This window comes from Gorilla gorilla, chromosome 11 (assembly GCF_029281585.2).
Source record: "Gorilla gorilla gorilla isolate KB3781 chromosome 11, NHGRI_mGorGor1-v2.1_pri, whole genome shotgun sequence".
In the NCBI taxonomy this organism is placed as follows: domain Eukaryota; kingdom Metazoa; phylum Chordata; class Mammalia; order Primates; family Hominidae; genus Gorilla; species Gorilla gorilla.
In genome coordinates this window covers 54,031,324-54,048,262 of record NC_073235.2, presented here as the reverse complement: position 1 = coordinate 54,048,262, position 16,939 = coordinate 54,031,324, and the positions used below count along the sequence as shown (strand labels likewise).

At 39.7% G+C, this 16,939-nt stretch overlaps 1 protein-coding gene across 1 annotated transcript in view; it reads left to right on the top strand.

Moving 5' to 3' along the window:
* Positions 1 to 16,939, top strand: part of NEB (nebulin) — a 236,003-nt gene that overhangs the window by 176,453 nt on the left and 42,611 nt on the right. The window contains exons 132-143 of the mRNA XM_031008470.3: positions 3,506 to 3,610; positions 4,256 to 4,360; positions 4,605 to 4,709; positions 6,804 to 6,908; positions 7,072 to 7,176; positions 7,812 to 7,916; positions 9,253 to 9,357; positions 10,728 to 10,832; positions 11,501 to 11,605; positions 13,146 to 13,250; positions 13,940 to 14,047; positions 15,730 to 15,834. Coding sequence (XP_030864330.3) covers positions 3,506 to 3,610; positions 4,256 to 4,360; positions 4,605 to 4,709; positions 6,804 to 6,908; positions 7,072 to 7,176; positions 7,812 to 7,916; positions 9,253 to 9,357; positions 10,728 to 10,832; positions 11,501 to 11,605; positions 13,146 to 13,250; positions 13,940 to 14,047; positions 15,730 to 15,834 — 1,263 coding nt within the window. The remainder of the gene's footprint in view (positions 1 to 3,505; positions 3,611 to 4,255; positions 4,361 to 4,604; positions 4,710 to 6,803; positions 6,909 to 7,071; positions 7,177 to 7,811; positions 7,917 to 9,252; positions 9,358 to 10,727; positions 10,833 to 11,500; positions 11,606 to 13,145; positions 13,251 to 13,939; positions 14,048 to 15,729; positions 15,835 to 16,939) is intronic.

Sequence of the window (16,939 nt, the reverse complement as noted above, 5' to 3'; positions counted from 1 at the left end):
TGGTTCCTTGATGATTGGACCCCATGATGTTATTTACGTGTGTCCCATAGTGCCTTGGCCATAATAGATGTGCATGTTTGCCAAAGGGCATTTCACAAGTGTAAATGGTTGCTCTTCTTATAGGTCAGTTGGCCATTCTCATTCTACTGTCACTCTGGTATTGTAGCTCCATTCATCAGTTTGTGCATTCACCATTCTGTATTGTGGCTTCACCCAGCTGAGCATTGGCTTCCAGGCCATTTCATCCTTCTCAGTAGCTCTGATGGCTGCTGATTAGGAATCTTAGGCAATTAGCGATGCCCTGAAATACCAAATGTCACCCTCAGCGGAGGGATATGCAGCTTCCTATACTCAGTGAGCCAGAATCAGAGGATGACTAACTCTTCAGCTTTTGCAAATGCAACATTGAGCCAATTTGCTTTCCTAAAAGCTTCACTGTGTTATTTCACCCAGCACTCGCACTCAGACTAGAACGCTTACGTTATTTTTATCCTGCTAAAGTTGTGCTTTTCCACTCTGGCTCAGTATGAGAATCACCTGTGGAATATTTAAAAACCACCCAGAGAGGGCCCTGACCCCTAGTTCCCCACCAGACTGATTCTCCGTGTCTGGGCATCTATACACTTTTAGATGCTCCATAGAGATTCTGTTTAATAATATGTAGCCTGTGTTGAAAACCACCACACCACATCTCTCCTCCAGCTACCAAATAATAATTTTAAAAAATTGGTAACTTATAGTGCTTCAGAGTAAAGATAACTCTGAAATACCTTTACTCTTTTTGGCTTTCTGGGTTCAGAATTATCTAAAACTTTAGTTTCTCCTCTTCCCAATTCCCAGAAGGATTTTGGGCAAGTTGCACATCAGCACTGAGGAAGAAGAATGGATATTTTTCAGTGGAGCAGTTTGCACCACATTTGCCTCTCCATAAGAATGACCCAGGCTTGATAAAATGCTGATCCAAGCCACTCCCCTGAATTTAGAAGGGTTGGGAGACAGCCTACGAATCTGTTTTTAATAAAAACCGTGGAGAGCGGGGGAGGGTTAATATCAGGAAAGTTTGGAAAACATTGAGTTAGTAAAAAGTGTGATGGCCAAAAGAAGTTACCGACTTTTGAGTTTTCAATTGTATAGATTCTTGACATATACACATTTGTAGTACTAGGAAGCAGGGACGTTGTCCCAAGAAGCATAAGCAATGCATACCTAAGTACAGGGGAAATATAATACACAGTGAAATGTATAATTCTAGAAATGGCATAGAGGCCAAGCACAGTGGTACATACCTATTGTCCTAGCTACTTGGGAGGCTGAGACCAGAGGATCACTGGAGTGCAGGAGTTTGAGGCCAGCCTGGGCAATATAGTGAGACCCTGTCTCTAAAAATAAATACATAAATAAAATTTAAAAATAAGAAAAAAATTGCTTGGGAGAATTGGGTTTTAGTCCCAGATTTACTTCCAATTAGCTATATGATCTTATGTAATTCACAACTTTAGCACCCTAATTTCCTAAACTGAAGAGTTGGACTAAATGATGATTTGAGCTCCTTTTAACCATAAAATTCTAAGAGTTGTTGATTTACTTTAGTCAAAATTTAGCTTGGAAGAAGCATTAAGTTTTCATTTAGTTTATCTCTTTCAATAGTAACATGAAAAAAACAGCCCCAAACACACGAGTTACATTTTGTTTTAACTTGCAGTCGTATATAATTCAGATTTAAAGAAATTGACGTGTGTGTGTGTGTGTGTTTCTTACGTTTTACCTGTTCAACTGGTATTTATATCCATGATTAGAATTTATTTGGTATCCATTTGTTCTTTCTCATTTGCCACATTATATTAAATTCCTTCAACATTCATTGGCAACTATTATTTTTTAGGCCCTTTGTCTGAGCTCTAGTTGATGAAAGGATCGTACCACTGAACTGCTGTGCCCTAGTCTCGGAGAAGAAACAGGCATTGGTGTGATAAATGGCTTTATATAGGAACAGTCAAGACAGCATGGACTCTTGGAGTTTTCCAGGCAAATAAAAGGGAGAAGAACATTCAAGGCAGGAAAGACAGTCTGTGAAAGCAGCCATAATGAGTTCCAGTAATTGGGACTAGTTTACATAGCACATGGAGGGTGTGGAAGGATGCTGGGAGATGAAGCTATTATAGAAACATGGGTTGGAGCCAGGTTATAAAGATTTGTAGGTGTTGTATAAATGACCTTGGACTTTATGAAAAATCATTGAAGAATTATTTCTATGAAGAATAGATTTGAGCATTAAGAAAATATGTGTCTCAGACTTTTGAAAGATGGGTGACTCATGTGGGGTGGTCCAATAGAGGAGTTGAGCAGGTGGTTTTGACATGTAGAAAATAAGATGGAAGGCTGAACTAGGGCAGTGGTGTTGGCAAATAATCAGATTTCAGGAATATCACAAAGTGAGGAGCCCAGGATTCACGACCATTTTGATGTAGGAATGAGGGAGGAGCCTAGGATGACTCCCCCAAGTTTCTGGCCCGAGTAACTGGGATATCAACAAGTTATTTAGCAAAATAGAGAAAATAGGAGAAGCAGCAATTTGAGATAGAGATAGACGCAATATAAAGAATTATATATTGAACATGGTAAATCACCTAAATTCAGAAAGTTGTAGAAAACTTGGGTCTGGAGCTCAGGAAAGACACTGGATATGTAGATTTGGAAGTTATCAATCTCAAAGTGATGCTTGAGATCACAGGTACAGATGAGATCACCCCGGGAGAATGTAGTGGGTGAAAGGGGCCAATCCTTCACCCCAGTTAACAGCAGCCTTTGCATGAGGGCAGAACCAGAGGAAGGCTGATGAGGAGGTCTAAAAGACAGGAGCCCACCTAGGGAAGAATGGTGGAATGGAAGCCAGAGAAGAGAGTTTTCAGGAATGAAACACTGAGCAGCTTCAGTTGCTACGGAGAAGTGTTCATGGCAATCATGAAGTTCTTGGTAGTCTCAATGAGTGTGACTTCATTGATGTGGCTAGGTGGGAGCCAAACTATGGTCTTGAGAAATTAATCAAAAGAGAGGCAAAGAAGAAACACAGGCAACTTGGCTGAGAAAAGAAGAATGAAGGCCATTGGCTAGAGACTGGAAAAGGCTTAATTAATGACAGGAGGTCTTGAGTCTGTTTGCAGGTGAAGAGAGGGGATTGGGAAAACAGGAAGGGTGGAAGATACAGAGGAGATGGAGACAGTTGCTGGAATAGGGTACTAGAAGGGACCAACTGCAAATGGGACCAAGAACACAGCAGGAGTCTTGAATTTTGGACAGGCTAGAGAATGTCTCTTGTTTTGACACAAGGGAAAAAAGAAAAGGAGGGTGCAGGAGGTAAATAAAAGGTTGGTTTATTGGGAAGAAACTGCAATCGTTGCAGTGGGAGGGCTCCTGCCTTTTCTATGTAAAAGCAGTGAAGGCATCTGCAGAGAACATAACATGCCAATGAAACAGAAATGATGGTGATAACTTGGTTTATGTCTAGCTGGTCTACAGAGCTGCAGGCAAGAAGCAGAAGTCAGTCTTTACTTCAGTTCCTGATACTCCTGATCTTTTAAGAGCCAAGCGAGGGCAGAAGCTTCAGAGTCAGGTAAGCTCAGAGGTTCATAAGCCTGCCACTCAGGCATCACAGGGGGTGATTATATGTGCCTGGCCTCACCTGGCCAGTGGCAGACTCACACACTTGGTTGTCCTGGCTGCAACCTCATGCCCATTAACACTGCACTTGAAGAAGCAGTTCTCTTTCGGGCCATGATAATTATGGTTGTGTTTTACTCAGGTAAGGGATGCCACATCTTCTTTCCTAAGTGTTATAAAACTTGTGTTTTGGAGTAATGAAAATAATTGCTTGATCATTCTATAGAATCTTCCTGTTATCCGCAGACAAACAAAGCTGTATTTCATGCAGTCACGCAAAAATCAGGGGAAAATATGTTGAGGGGTCTATCAGAATCTTCTCATACTTCTGTTAGCATTCTTTATCACATGGCTTTGCTTGGATCATACTCAGTGGTAGGCATATTAGATAACTGGAGTATGTGTATTTGTTTTCAAATATGAGACACAGAGAAACAAATGAACAGAAACACATATAACAAAAAAACAAGCAAACAAACATCAGGACAGTAAGCAGATACCACCTTCCCACTGAATGGTTAGAAATGAATGAAGTGGACTGAATGCTAAATACTAAATGCTTTATCTCTATGACACCTCACTTTCTTCTATTATTCAGTATCTGTATGTTGAACTTGCCACCAAAGAGAGACCCCATCATCACGCTGGAAACCAGACCACAGCCTTGAAGCATGCTAAAGACGTGAAGGACATGGTCAGCGAGGTAAGATGGGAATTCAACACTGAGGCACTGGGTAAAAAGAAAAATACTTTGTTAAAACCTTCCCCTGCTACCTCTGATCAGAGAGCTCATTACTATAAATGGTGCTCAGCATCATCAAAACACAAAAGGCAGAGCTATTCTCTTAAAGTGTGTAACACATTGTGCCCCTCCACAAGACCTGTGGCTTGGTTGGAAATTGGGAAGACACTTAAGCTTGTCTCTCTCTTCTGTATTTATTTCTCAGAAAAAGTACAAGATTCAATATGAAAAGATGAAAGACAAGTACACTCCGGTTCCAGATACGCCAATCCTCATCAGAGCCAAGAGGGCTTACTGGAATGCCAGTGATGTATGCATCCCTTCCTTTTTTCTTCTGTTGTGATGGGGAGAGCTGAGGTTGAAGTACCTAAGAAACATAACATATTTCAGCCATATCCATAGTTCTAAACCACGGCCTAGGAAAAACACACACATTTTTTTTAAAGAGAAAAAAAAATGCCCAAACAATATACTAGTCAGGCAAAATAGCTGAGAGATACCAGAAGCCTATTCTCAATTCTCTCCTGAATAAAAATATGACCCTTTCTTATAATTCTTCAGCAGCATTTTCTGGGGATACTTGACAGTTAATTTACTTATCCATAAAATTATGGTCTTGCAGTCAGCCAGACATGGATTCAAATCCTGATGCTGTTACTTGCCTGCTGTATGACTCTATATCATCTGTCTAATTTTTCCGAGTCTCTTTTCATATATGTGGAATGACAATGAGAATTGTGATAATTAAATAAAACCAAAGAAGATAATGTATAAGTGTCTAGTATGCTGCTGGGCTCCTAGTTACTCAGAAAATGTTTGTTCCCTTTCTTCTCTTAATTGCATATAGATCATGTGAATGATGCATGACACAGTGGTTAAAATTAGGGGGGACAGACGTTCATTTTCCATATCACACAATCGAGGGCAAGGCTGCCTTTTAATGGTAATAATCTGTTAATAATCTGTTAATGAAGATGTGAAGTAGTGAATCCAAGGTAAATAGCCAATCCTTACGGGTTTTGTGTCTCAGGGTCCAACCAGGAATTCACTGTACCCATTACCAGAGCCACACCCCTAGAGGATTAGACATGTTGGGACTTAAACTGAGCCAAAAATCAAGCCAACTTCATGACCCCCTCAACTTAGCAACATAGCTCTAGGATTTCAAGGCATCTTAAAGTAATTGCAGTAAGCCCGAAGCAGAAAAGAGAAGGCACAGCAAATGTGAACAATATCTCAGTTCCATAATTTTGTTAGGAATTTTTATTTGGAGAAGAGAAGAGCCTACTAGTTAGAAAAAGGCAATGCCAGTTAGTGCTTAAAATATAAGCTGGGAAAAAATCATATACTCCCCTCAAAATCTACCTTCTAGGATATTTTTAGTCTTCTTGTGACATCCTTCATCATTATCACTTCAAAGTTACTGTTGAATATTTATTTGAACCAAGCTGAATTAATATCTTACAGCGGTGGCCACACATTGAAATTGGCCCTGGGATTCATCATGCCCCACTGGACAGCACCATCCCTAGGGCTTTATCAGTAGCAATTCTGATAACTCTAATCTTTACAATAGTCTAATGTAACAAGGGTAGTATCTGGCATTTAATTCAGTATTAACCATGGCTAGCCCCACAAGCAGATCTAAGCAATCTTATGATCCATCTAAAAAACAAAATTACAAAGTCAAAGAAAAGACATCTTTCACTGTGTGTTTGCTCAGTTAACCCCAAAAGAAAAGAACTGTTTGACGTTGAAAATAGGTTGTGCAGAGAAGCACCCATCTTGTGTAGATTAGATGAGTCATCTATGATATTCTCAGGTTAGAATCAGAGCTGTTTTCTCTTGAAATATCACAAAGATAAAGATTATAATGAAATGAAGTTTTAAGACTGCTTAGTGAAGAAGGCATTTTAATACTGGGAGTTAGAAGCTAAACCTTTTTCCCTTTTCCATGTACATTAGCATATCTTGGGCTCAACAATGTTGTTTGGGTTTTTTTTTCTCTCAAATGAACTTTGGGTTTATGTTTTATATTTAAATAAACTTTCTATTTTAAGTAGTCTTAGATTTACCGAAATTGTACAGAGTTATCACATGCCCCACACCCAGGGGAACACCCATATCCTCCTGTTGCTAACACCTGTATCACCATCGTAGATTTGCCATGATCAGTGAACCAAGATTGATACATTATGATCGGTTAAACTCCATAGTTGCTTTGGATTTCATTAGTTTTCCCTAGTGTTCTTTTTCTCTTCTAGGGTCTGAAATAAGCTTTTAAATTTTTCCTAAATGTATTCGTGGGAAAACCAGAGAGAAGACAAGAGAGTTCATGCTTAAAAGAGCTCAATTATTTAACTTGGTAGTTTTTTTGTAATTCATGTGCTTTTTCTCTTTCTAGCTACGCTACAAAGAAACATTTCAAAAGACCAAAGGGAAATACCACACGGTGAAAGATGCCCTAGACATTGTCTATCATCGCAAAGTCACAGATGACATCAGTAAAGTATGTCCCTAAATATTTCTACTTGTGTTGGGCTCTACAACTCACCATATACATATACACATATTTTTTAGCAACCTCCCTCTTCTGAAATTCTCCAGAAAGAAGCCATATTTACATTAACTTTGGGTAAGACTTACAGCTGTCTTTGTGTTTTTTATAACAGATAAAATACAAGGAGAACTACATGAGCCAGTTGGGTATCTGGAGGTCCATTCCTGATCGTCCAGAGCATTTCCACCACCGAGCAGTCACTGACGCAGTCAGTGATGTGAGTGTTGACATCTTCTATTTTCACATATAAATTCATATTCCCATATAAGCTCTGAAATCATACATGGCATAAAAACTGAAGAAACTCTTGGCTAGATTTTAGATTTTGTGTGTGGATGTTTAAATCATAAAACTCAATTGCTAAGTGAGTGAATTTCAACTTGGGAGAAGGAAATATATATTCAAATTTATAAACCTCATTTTTCTCCTAAATGTATGATATCATATTACAGGACTGGAAGTGATATATATCATCTAGGAAATAGCCTATTTTGATCCAATGAAGTGACAACTTCATGAAGCAATTAAGACACATAACAATGCTCACTTAGAAAGTTCAGCTCTGTGTATGAAAATACAGCTGCCGAGCTAATGATATACTCTCTAGGAAAGTATGCCTGTTAAATTTGAATTGCTTTAATTAGTATTAAAAATGGAAAACTTCCATATGTTATAAAACAATATACCAAAGGTCAGTATTACTGAAAATGTCTTTTAAATAATTGTTTTAATACTTTATTATTTCATATACCTCAAGGGGTAGTGCTTCTGTTTGTTCCACTTGTATAGATACTAACTTACTGCTGTTTGGAGATGGCTTCTTAGAACTCTTTGATGTTCTTCTTCTCCCAGGTAAAATATAAAGAAGACTTGACTTGGCTTAAAGGCATTGGTTGCTATGCCTATGATACCCCTGATTTCACTCTGGCTGAAAAGAACAAGACTCTCTACAGCAAGGTATATATACTCAAGGAGAATTGGCCTCATCCATTCGACATATACCTGTACCCAGAGAGAATTAGCACTGAGAAATAGTCTTTCATGTTTCCATCCCTATCATGGCTTCTAGACCTTATAGTTTGAGTACATACTTACTTGTTCACTGCTAGGAAACTCTTGGGTTTTAACCTCATTGACTGAAGGCATTTATTTGAATTTGATGAAAAATCAACTCTGTTCAACCCCTCATGATTCTTCTAGAACTCTCTCCTTATTAATATGTCTCTGGGTGGTTTCTCCTATTAAAGCTGATATGACAGCCAATATAAAGTGGGGTTATTTTAATCCACAAATAATGTATGACGTGGGGCAAACCACCTAGTTTTTATAGCCTCATTTTCCTATTTACAACATAAAGCAATTCAATTCACTTGCATTTGGGCTGTACAATAGGATCCAGCAAACTTTTTCCTGAAAAATGCCAGATAGTAAATAAAACATCTAAGAAGATGTTGTGGGCCAGATTCATTCTAGGGCATATTCTTCTTTGTTTGTTACAATACTGTGGAATGGTGAAACCCATTCTAATTCATGAAGCTGTTTAAAAACAGGTGGCATGCTAGCTGGGTCATACCCCACACCTGCTCTTAGAAGATTATGATTATCTGATTAATTACTGGAAAACTCTTCAAATTAACATACTAAAAACCTTCAAGTGCACATGAAAATACTTTCAAAGTTAAATAATAATTATAATATATAGAAATAAACTAGACATTGATTTAAATTTTTGCCCAATATGGAAAATAAATCTATTTGGCATCCATTCAATGGAAGTGTTTTCGTCGTGTCCACTTTTGGGCTAGTTTTCAAGACATCTAGGCAGTTCTACCCTTTATTGTCTTGGAGGCAGAATAAAGAATCAGTAAATATGTGTTAGCTTGGCTGGGTTCTGTGGCTCACACATGTAATCCCAGCACTTGGGAGGCCAAGGCAGGCGGATAGCCTGAGCCCAGGAGTTTGAGACCAGCCTGGGCAACATGACAAAACCCCATCTCTACAAAATATATATAAATTAGCCAGGCATGGTGGTGTACAACCTGTAGTCCCACCTACTTGGGAGGCTGAGGTGGGAAGATCGATTGAGCCTGGGAGGCGGAGGTTGCAGTGAGCTATGACTGTGCCTTGCAGTCCAGCCTGGGCAACAGAGCAAAACCCTGTCTCAAAACAAACAAACGAATATGTGTTAGTTCTATGAATTAATTATCACAATTATATCATATGATAAACAGCATGTCTCATTCTTAAGATAATCATAGCCTGCTGTCAAGTAACCATGTTCTGTTTTTTCTAGTATAAGTATAAAGAAGTATTTGAAAGGACAAAGTCAGATTTCAAGTATGTTGCCGACTCTCCGATCAATAGGCATTTCAAGTATGCAACTCAATTGATGAATGAGGTATGTATGAATAAACTGCTCCAATTAAGCCTATTCAATTCCCTAAAGAAGTCTGAGTTTTTTTAAATTAAAGCCCAATACACAGAATGACAGGAAAGCCATCCTAAGTTTTCATTTTAACTAAAGATTTGGAAAAGACTCTATAATGTCACCATCCAACAAGCTCTGCCAAATTACAAATAAGAACAAGTGAGGGGACCGTTCAGTGGTGGGAGAGCCCCGCAAACATCAGCACCTCTGCACAAACACAGGGCAGCACAGCCCTGCGGGTGACAATACCAGGCAGGTAAAGGATTTTCTTGACTGTCAGCAGAACTCCCTTATATATTACACAATCTATATTGTGTAGATTTGGAAGACACAGAAGTTCAAGGTTAATTTAGTATCCTCTACTAAGGCACCAAAATGTCAGTTGTTAGAAGAGCTACGCTAAAGGAATAGTTGTGATTCATGCTTCAAAGATATTGCCATTGTTACTCCCACATATATTGGTGCACAGAAGTATCCATCTGCACCCAAATTTTTTCTTTCTATTTTATCCAGCCTTTCCTGTAACCATCTTTGCAATAATTTAAGTTAAATTTAGCTCAAGATGGCTGAAATAAACAAGCTATGAATTTATTTAGTTGGGATGGTTTTATAGTTAAAGTTGTATTTAATTTCCTATTTTCAGATTTTTTACAGGTTTCTATAAGTTCAAAAATTCCGGGAGAAAATTAGTACAATATTTCTAAAAATGAAAATATAGCCAATGGTATATTTACTTAAATGTATGACTTTTTTGTTTGTTGTCTTCACATTTGATTCAGTTCACTTTCAGTAGATTTCCAGACTGGACAACCCTGAAGAATTACTGCCAGTAGCTTCCTATGAATACAATCTTGATATATTTTGTTTCTATTTTTCTATTTCATGAAGAATTTCCAGGTCTCCTTTATAATCCAATAAATTAATAGCATTAGAAGACTATTACAAATTTCCCATGGATGTTTTAGCATCAGTTATGCTTTGAGATTCTCACAGCCTTAGTTGGCAAAGCTGTAGCTGATCAGTACCCTATTTTAAATATACAGTTAGATGCCATAAAACCTAATGTTGTTAATGGCATCATATGCAAAGATGGAAAATGTTTGGGCACAAGGAACTCTAATTTTGGTGTCATAAATCTGACCTATCCCACACTCCAGCCGTCTTCAGGTAATCTTCCTCCACTTGACTCTCTTTGCTTCCCTGTTTTTATTGTCTTGGGTATGTTGGGAGCCCGCCACTAGAGATGACATGTTCTGGCCCTCTGGAGTGTTTACCTTGAGACATTTTTGTGTAGCCTTGAAGTTGTACTCTTGCTATAATATGCTATGATGTTTGAGCAGAAAAAATACAGAGCTGATTATGAGCAGCGGAAAGATAAATACCACCTGGTAGTCGATGAGCCTAGACATCTGCTGGCTAAGACCGCAGGCGACCAGATCAGTCAGGTACTGTGATGGGGCTGGCCGGTGGCCCAGGCAGGACTGTGCTCCCAGTTTCTCATGAGATGTTGTCCCGTCTGCTGCAAGGATGTCATAGGTTCTGCCTATGATATTGGGTTGTTCTGTTTCAAAGTATCTGTCTAGCCACCCAAAAAGCCCGTCAGCTATTTGAGTGTGCCAGTCCATGCTCTGTGTTCTCACTTGTGCTGTGGTGAAGATGAAAGGAAAAGCTGGGTCCTCCCATCCTTTACTCTTCTGGAGAACCTGTTTGAAAACTGCAACTGTAAACTGCAGATTGAGTTGCAAAAGCAAAAAATAAACAAACAACAACAAAAAACAAACAAAAATTAATGGAAGGAAAGAAGACATAACTCCTTACTATATATCTTTCTATTCCAAAGATGTCTTCTTTTCTATAAAGCTATTTTGGTGGTAACGTAAGTGAAACTAGCTGTATCATTCCCCATTCACAAGGACTATGAATGGCCAACCGCAAGCATTGCAGTCATTCTGCTTCACATTATAATGTATTTGATGTCTTCACCCACACATATGTGAGTACATAAAGTGTGTATGCCTACATCTCTTCACTCAGAGGTGATTGGGATATAGAGCCGTGTTCTTTTCTGTCTTCATAAGTCTCTTTTGTGCTTCACTGCTCTTTGCATGGACAGAGAAAATATAAATCTAGTGCCAAGATGTTTCTGCAACATGGATGTAATGAAATTCTGCGTCCAGATATGTTGACTGCTCTCTACAATTCACATATGTGGAGCCAGGTAATGTGTGATGGGATGTGAAGAAGGAGGTTTAGAAGTCTTGGATGCATTCCCTTGTATGCTTTCATTGATTTCCTCTCCCACTCCCTGTCCATGCTGGCTTCATATGGTAAAGCTATGTAAATATTCATTCCTTGTAAATGATCTCTGAATGTGGCCAAAGGTGATGGGACAGCGGTCATCCGTACATCATCTGACACTTTCAGAACTCTTAATAAAATTAACTGATTCTTTCAAGTGTTATTTCCAAAGTGGTATAACGTTAATTTATACTTTTCAGTATTTGCCTCAAAGAAATAGATTCCTTAGAGATTGAAGATAGTAAGTAGATTCAACAGCATGTAAAAGGTCTGAATATTTAATGTTTTCATCTAATGTGTCCCTTGTTCAATTATCACTACAACTGTTGCGGGGAGATGAGGATTACTGTGCAGCTCTATGAATATTGTATATATTCATGGTGCCTCTTGACTTTGATGCTGAATTGCTAGGTTATTTCCAGCACATCTGATCCCACACACACTGGTTAACAGTGTCTCTGATAATAATGCCTTTTTAGAAGGCCAACTGAAGCATGCACTTTCCAGCACATGCTGAAAGGTAAATTTGATGCAGCAATAAACAGTGATAATTTGTAACTACCAGACACAATGTTAGTAATAATACCATTTTTCCCAGACAAAAAAAAAAAGTTAATTGAGCTTTTCTCTTAGCAACTTGTTTTGTCATTTTAGTTTACCATGAAATCACTATGTGAAATGAGGAGGTTAAGCTCCAATTAAGAGCTTAACCTCCTCATTTCTCCTCCTATAAATAACCTGTTTGCCTGAACTTCCTCCTTTGTCCTTATATGATCCTCAAATAGTTGTGCATGAAATTTTATGGTGCTCTCTGTATCTGTCCTGCTTAAAACAGCTTCTGTGCATGAAAATAATTATGACTTGAAAATTGCAAAAACAAATGAATTTTTTAAAATGATAAATACTTCATAATACTCATTCTTTATTTTACATCCCTGTTTCATCTTTGACATGGAAAAATGCCTTTGGAGATAGTACATGTTCAATACAATATGTTATGAGTAAAACAATATTTGTCAGACTCCAGAGAACAGGTTCTAGTCCTGCTCTGAGATTTGGTCTAAATGTGCCCTTGGGTCAGTCTTGTAACCTCTGGGGGCCTCCGAGTACATGTGTATAAAACATATTGGAACTTGGGAGGCTGAGGCAGGAGAATTGCTTGAACCTGGGAGGTGGAGGTTGCAGTGAGCTGAGATCGCACCACTGCACTCCAGCCTGGGTGACACAGCAAGACTCCATCTCGGAGGGAAACAAAAAAAGGAAATTATTAGTAGTAGTATCATCTGCTCACTCCATTTCACTTTTGCTATCAGACACAAATTTATAGTAAACATTTCCAGTTAGGAATTAAAGAGAAAGCTAGATACCATCTCCCACTCTGGTGTTTCAAGAGGACAATTAGATACCTTAAAGCCCACTCTACAACTTCTTAGAGCTCTTTCTTCTCTTCCACAATTTAGATCAAATACAGGAAAAACTATGAAAAATCAAAGGACAAATTTACCTCAATTGTGGATACTCCAGAACACCTGCGTACTACAAAAGTCAACAAACAAATCAGCGATGTAAGTGCAAGAAACACTGAATACCTTCTCAAACTCAGGGGGCATCTGCAAACATGGAGGGGCATTTTAAATTGTCACAAAGTCTGGGAGACTACTGCCATTTAGTGGGAGGGAGGCAGGGGTGCGAGATGTCCTGTTATGCACAAGATTCTCCTCCCCAGTAAAGAATTGTTGTGGCCGGGCGTGGTGGCTTATGCCTGTAATTCCAGCACTTTGGGAAGCCAAGGCAGGTGGATCACTTGAGGCCACGAGTTTGAGACCAGCCTGGCCAATATGGCAAAACCCCATCTCTACTAAAAATATAAAAATTAGCCAGATGCAGTGGTACATGCCTGTGGTCCCAGCTACTCAGGAGGCTGAGGCGTGAGAATTGCTTGAGCCCAGGAGATGGAGGTTGCAGTGAACCAAGATCATGCCACTGCACTCCAGCCTGGGTGGCAAAGTGAGACTCTGTCTCAAAAAAAAAAAAAAAGAAAGAAAGAAAAAAAAAAGAGTTGTTGTGACCAAACTGGCAGACACGCCAGCTGGAAACACTGAGGTCTTATCTTAGCAGAGAGCATGAAAGCACCTGTCAAATTCGTAGAATTCTCTTTCCTTTATATTCACTCAGGAAAAAACTCTGCATTTATATTTTGATATTATACATTGAGAAGCATGACATGATGTCTTTCTGCTTTTTGATCTTTCAGATCCTTTATAAATTGGAATACAACAAGGCCAAACCCAGAGGCTACACCACAATCCACGACACGCCCATGTTGCTGCATGTCCGCAAGGTTAAAGATGAAGTCAGTGATGTAAGTACTAGAATGGTTTAGCAGTCCCTCTCATCTTGGCCTCCTTCTAATGAGATGTAACAAACCCTGGTCAAGTTATCTATTCCTGTGTAACAACCACCCTAAAACTTAGTGGCTTAAAATAATAGTCATCTCTTTTGCTCATGATTCGGTAAGTTGACTGGACACAGCTGAATAGTCCTACTCCCCATGTTGCTGGCAGGCACCTGGGGCTCAGTCAAGCCAGGACATCCAGGTGGCTCACTCCCGTGGCTAGCCATTGGTGATGGCTGCGGGCTGGGAGCTGGGTTATTGTGTAGACGAGACAGGAACCCCTTCATGTGGCCTCTCCACATGCCTGGGACTTCTCCCCAGATGGCTCTCCACGTGGCTTAAACATATCCTGAGGTACTGATTTTTTAAAAATGAATTTCCACGACTTTCTCCTAAAGATACTGATAAGTAAATTGGTAAACTAGGTCTATGGTGAAGCCAGGAAAATTGTGATTCCTATGATCAGTTTAGTAAACCCCACTATGGCTCCCTCGGAACAGTTTACTTTGGCCTTAGTCACATTAAAACCTAGGATCCTTCCCCAACGATTAATGAAAAAGCCCAGATCGAGGCCCTTGACCCTGAAATTTAAGAAGAGCAAAAGTGGGTGAAGCTGGAAGTCCCAGGCCCAGGATGGAAAAACTGCCTGTTGGGCCTGCAGATGCTAAGCCTTCCCTGTGCCTTTCCCTCCTATCCAAACCCACATATACCAAAACTTGCTAGGTATGTCTCCAGCAATGACAATATACAGTTCCATATATTTTTAAAAGGTAGAATGATTGCTGTATTCGTCAGTTCATTCATTCATCAAATATTTATTGTCTATGTGCCTGACACTAGGAATGAGATGATGGATGATAAACAGTTTTTGCCCTTAAAGGGTCCTTAATGGAAAGAATAGGCAGATTAAAAAAAATTATAACATGATATGATAATAGCTATAACCGCAGGAGCACAGAAGGAGAGCAAGACTAATTCTGTCTGGGTGAGCTGGTAGGGAAAGGCTTCTCTTCCATCAGCAGTTATCAAGATGTTCTGAACTCAAGATTTGCTGATTTGGGGAAAGGAAAACCTGAATGAATAGGGGTCCAACTGGTCCTTTCAGCACAAGCACAGAAACAAAAATTATATGGCAGGCCGGGCACGGTGGCTCACACCTGTAATCCCAGCACTTTGAAAGGCTGAGGTGGGCGGGATCACCTGAGGTCACGAGTTCGAGACCAGCCTGGCCAACATGGCGAAACCCCATCTCTACTAAAATACAAAATTAGCCGGGTGAGGTGGCACACGCCTGTGGTCCCAGCTACTCAGGAGGCTGAGGCAGGAGAATTGCTTGAACCTGGGAGGCAGAGGTTGCAGTGAGCTGAGATCACACCATTGTACTCCAGCCTGGGTGACAGAGAGAGACTCTGTTAAAAAAAAAAAAAAATTATATGGCAACACTGATGACCATAGTCAGTGTGCCCTGATCTGAGATAGGAAGGTGCATCTCTGCATGGCTGTATCCTTGCTCCACAGCAGATTTTTAAAATTCCGTCTTAAGGAGCATTGTGTACTATAGTCATGCATGGATTTAATTTCTTGTTTTTTAAGATGCTCAGTATGCTGCTATAAAAAAATTAATCTTGTCACTGTGTTTCCTCCCACAGCTGAAATACAAAGAAGTATACCAAAGAAATAAATCCAACTGCACCATTGAGCCAGATGCTGTTCATATCAAAGCAGCCAAGGACGCCTACAAAGTCAACACCAATGTAAGTTCCAGAAACTTCCCCAAGCATGGTGGGGGATTTACCAGCTTCTGTAGGACACATGGCCTCTTTTTACATCTCTTCAGGCAATTAAGCTCTAGTGATTGATTCCAAAGCAAGAGTCAGGCCCCAGGAGCATGAACAATGATGCTAAAATATAAATGCTGCATTGGTCCTCACAAAGGAGCATAGGGAAGAGCAAAGGAAGCTTCATCCCATGCCATGGATGCTACACCCACTCAGCTTTTGCGGTGGGTGGCTGAGAAATGGGACGTTTAATTCTGAAACGTAGGTTGCATTTTTGGAAAGTGCCTGAGCATTTTTCATTCTTTCTGTGCTCTCCTCCTGCCTCAAACTCTACAATCTGCTTCTTCTGATGAAGAAAACATTGAGCCATTTGGTGCCATCAGGCATTGGCCTAGACCTTCTTCCTGCTCAGATATTCCCTGCGTTGACTCTCTTCTTGGGTGCAGCATCTTAAGGCCTCAACTACAGAAATAATTTTGTGCATTTAGATGAGCACTGACTTCTTAAAAATATATTAAATCGTTATACAATGAAACCATTGTAACCGAATTAGTACCCACTAGTGCTAGAGGGGACATATATTTATGAGGGCTAGCAAACTGGAATCCCTGTAGGAGCTGGCAAAGAGCTTGTACGTATCCTGAGGATGGATTGAGGGTAGACGGATAGAAGGACAGATGTGAGATAAAGCAAATGCAGTAAAACGTACCTTGCAAAATCCAGGTTGTATGGGTATTCTCTGTAATATTCTTGCAACATTTTTGTATGTTTGAAATTTTTCAAAATAAAATGAGGGGAAAAAAACCTTATTAAATAGTATACATAAAAGCATGTGCATTGTATTGTGTATAAATTATACCTCAATTTTAAAAAGAGAGAAAGAATGAGGAAAGAAATGTGCCTAATAGTGCAGGCTCCTCCCAAGGACACTCAAATTAAATTACATACACTTCTGTGGCTCAGATTTGGCCCAGTGCAGCCAGTTCTCCAGCCCTGAAGGGTCTAGGAAGCATGCAAGCCCCTCTGCAGCCAGACTGCCTGGGTTTAAATTCCAGCTCCACCAATTGCTAAGTCTCACCTT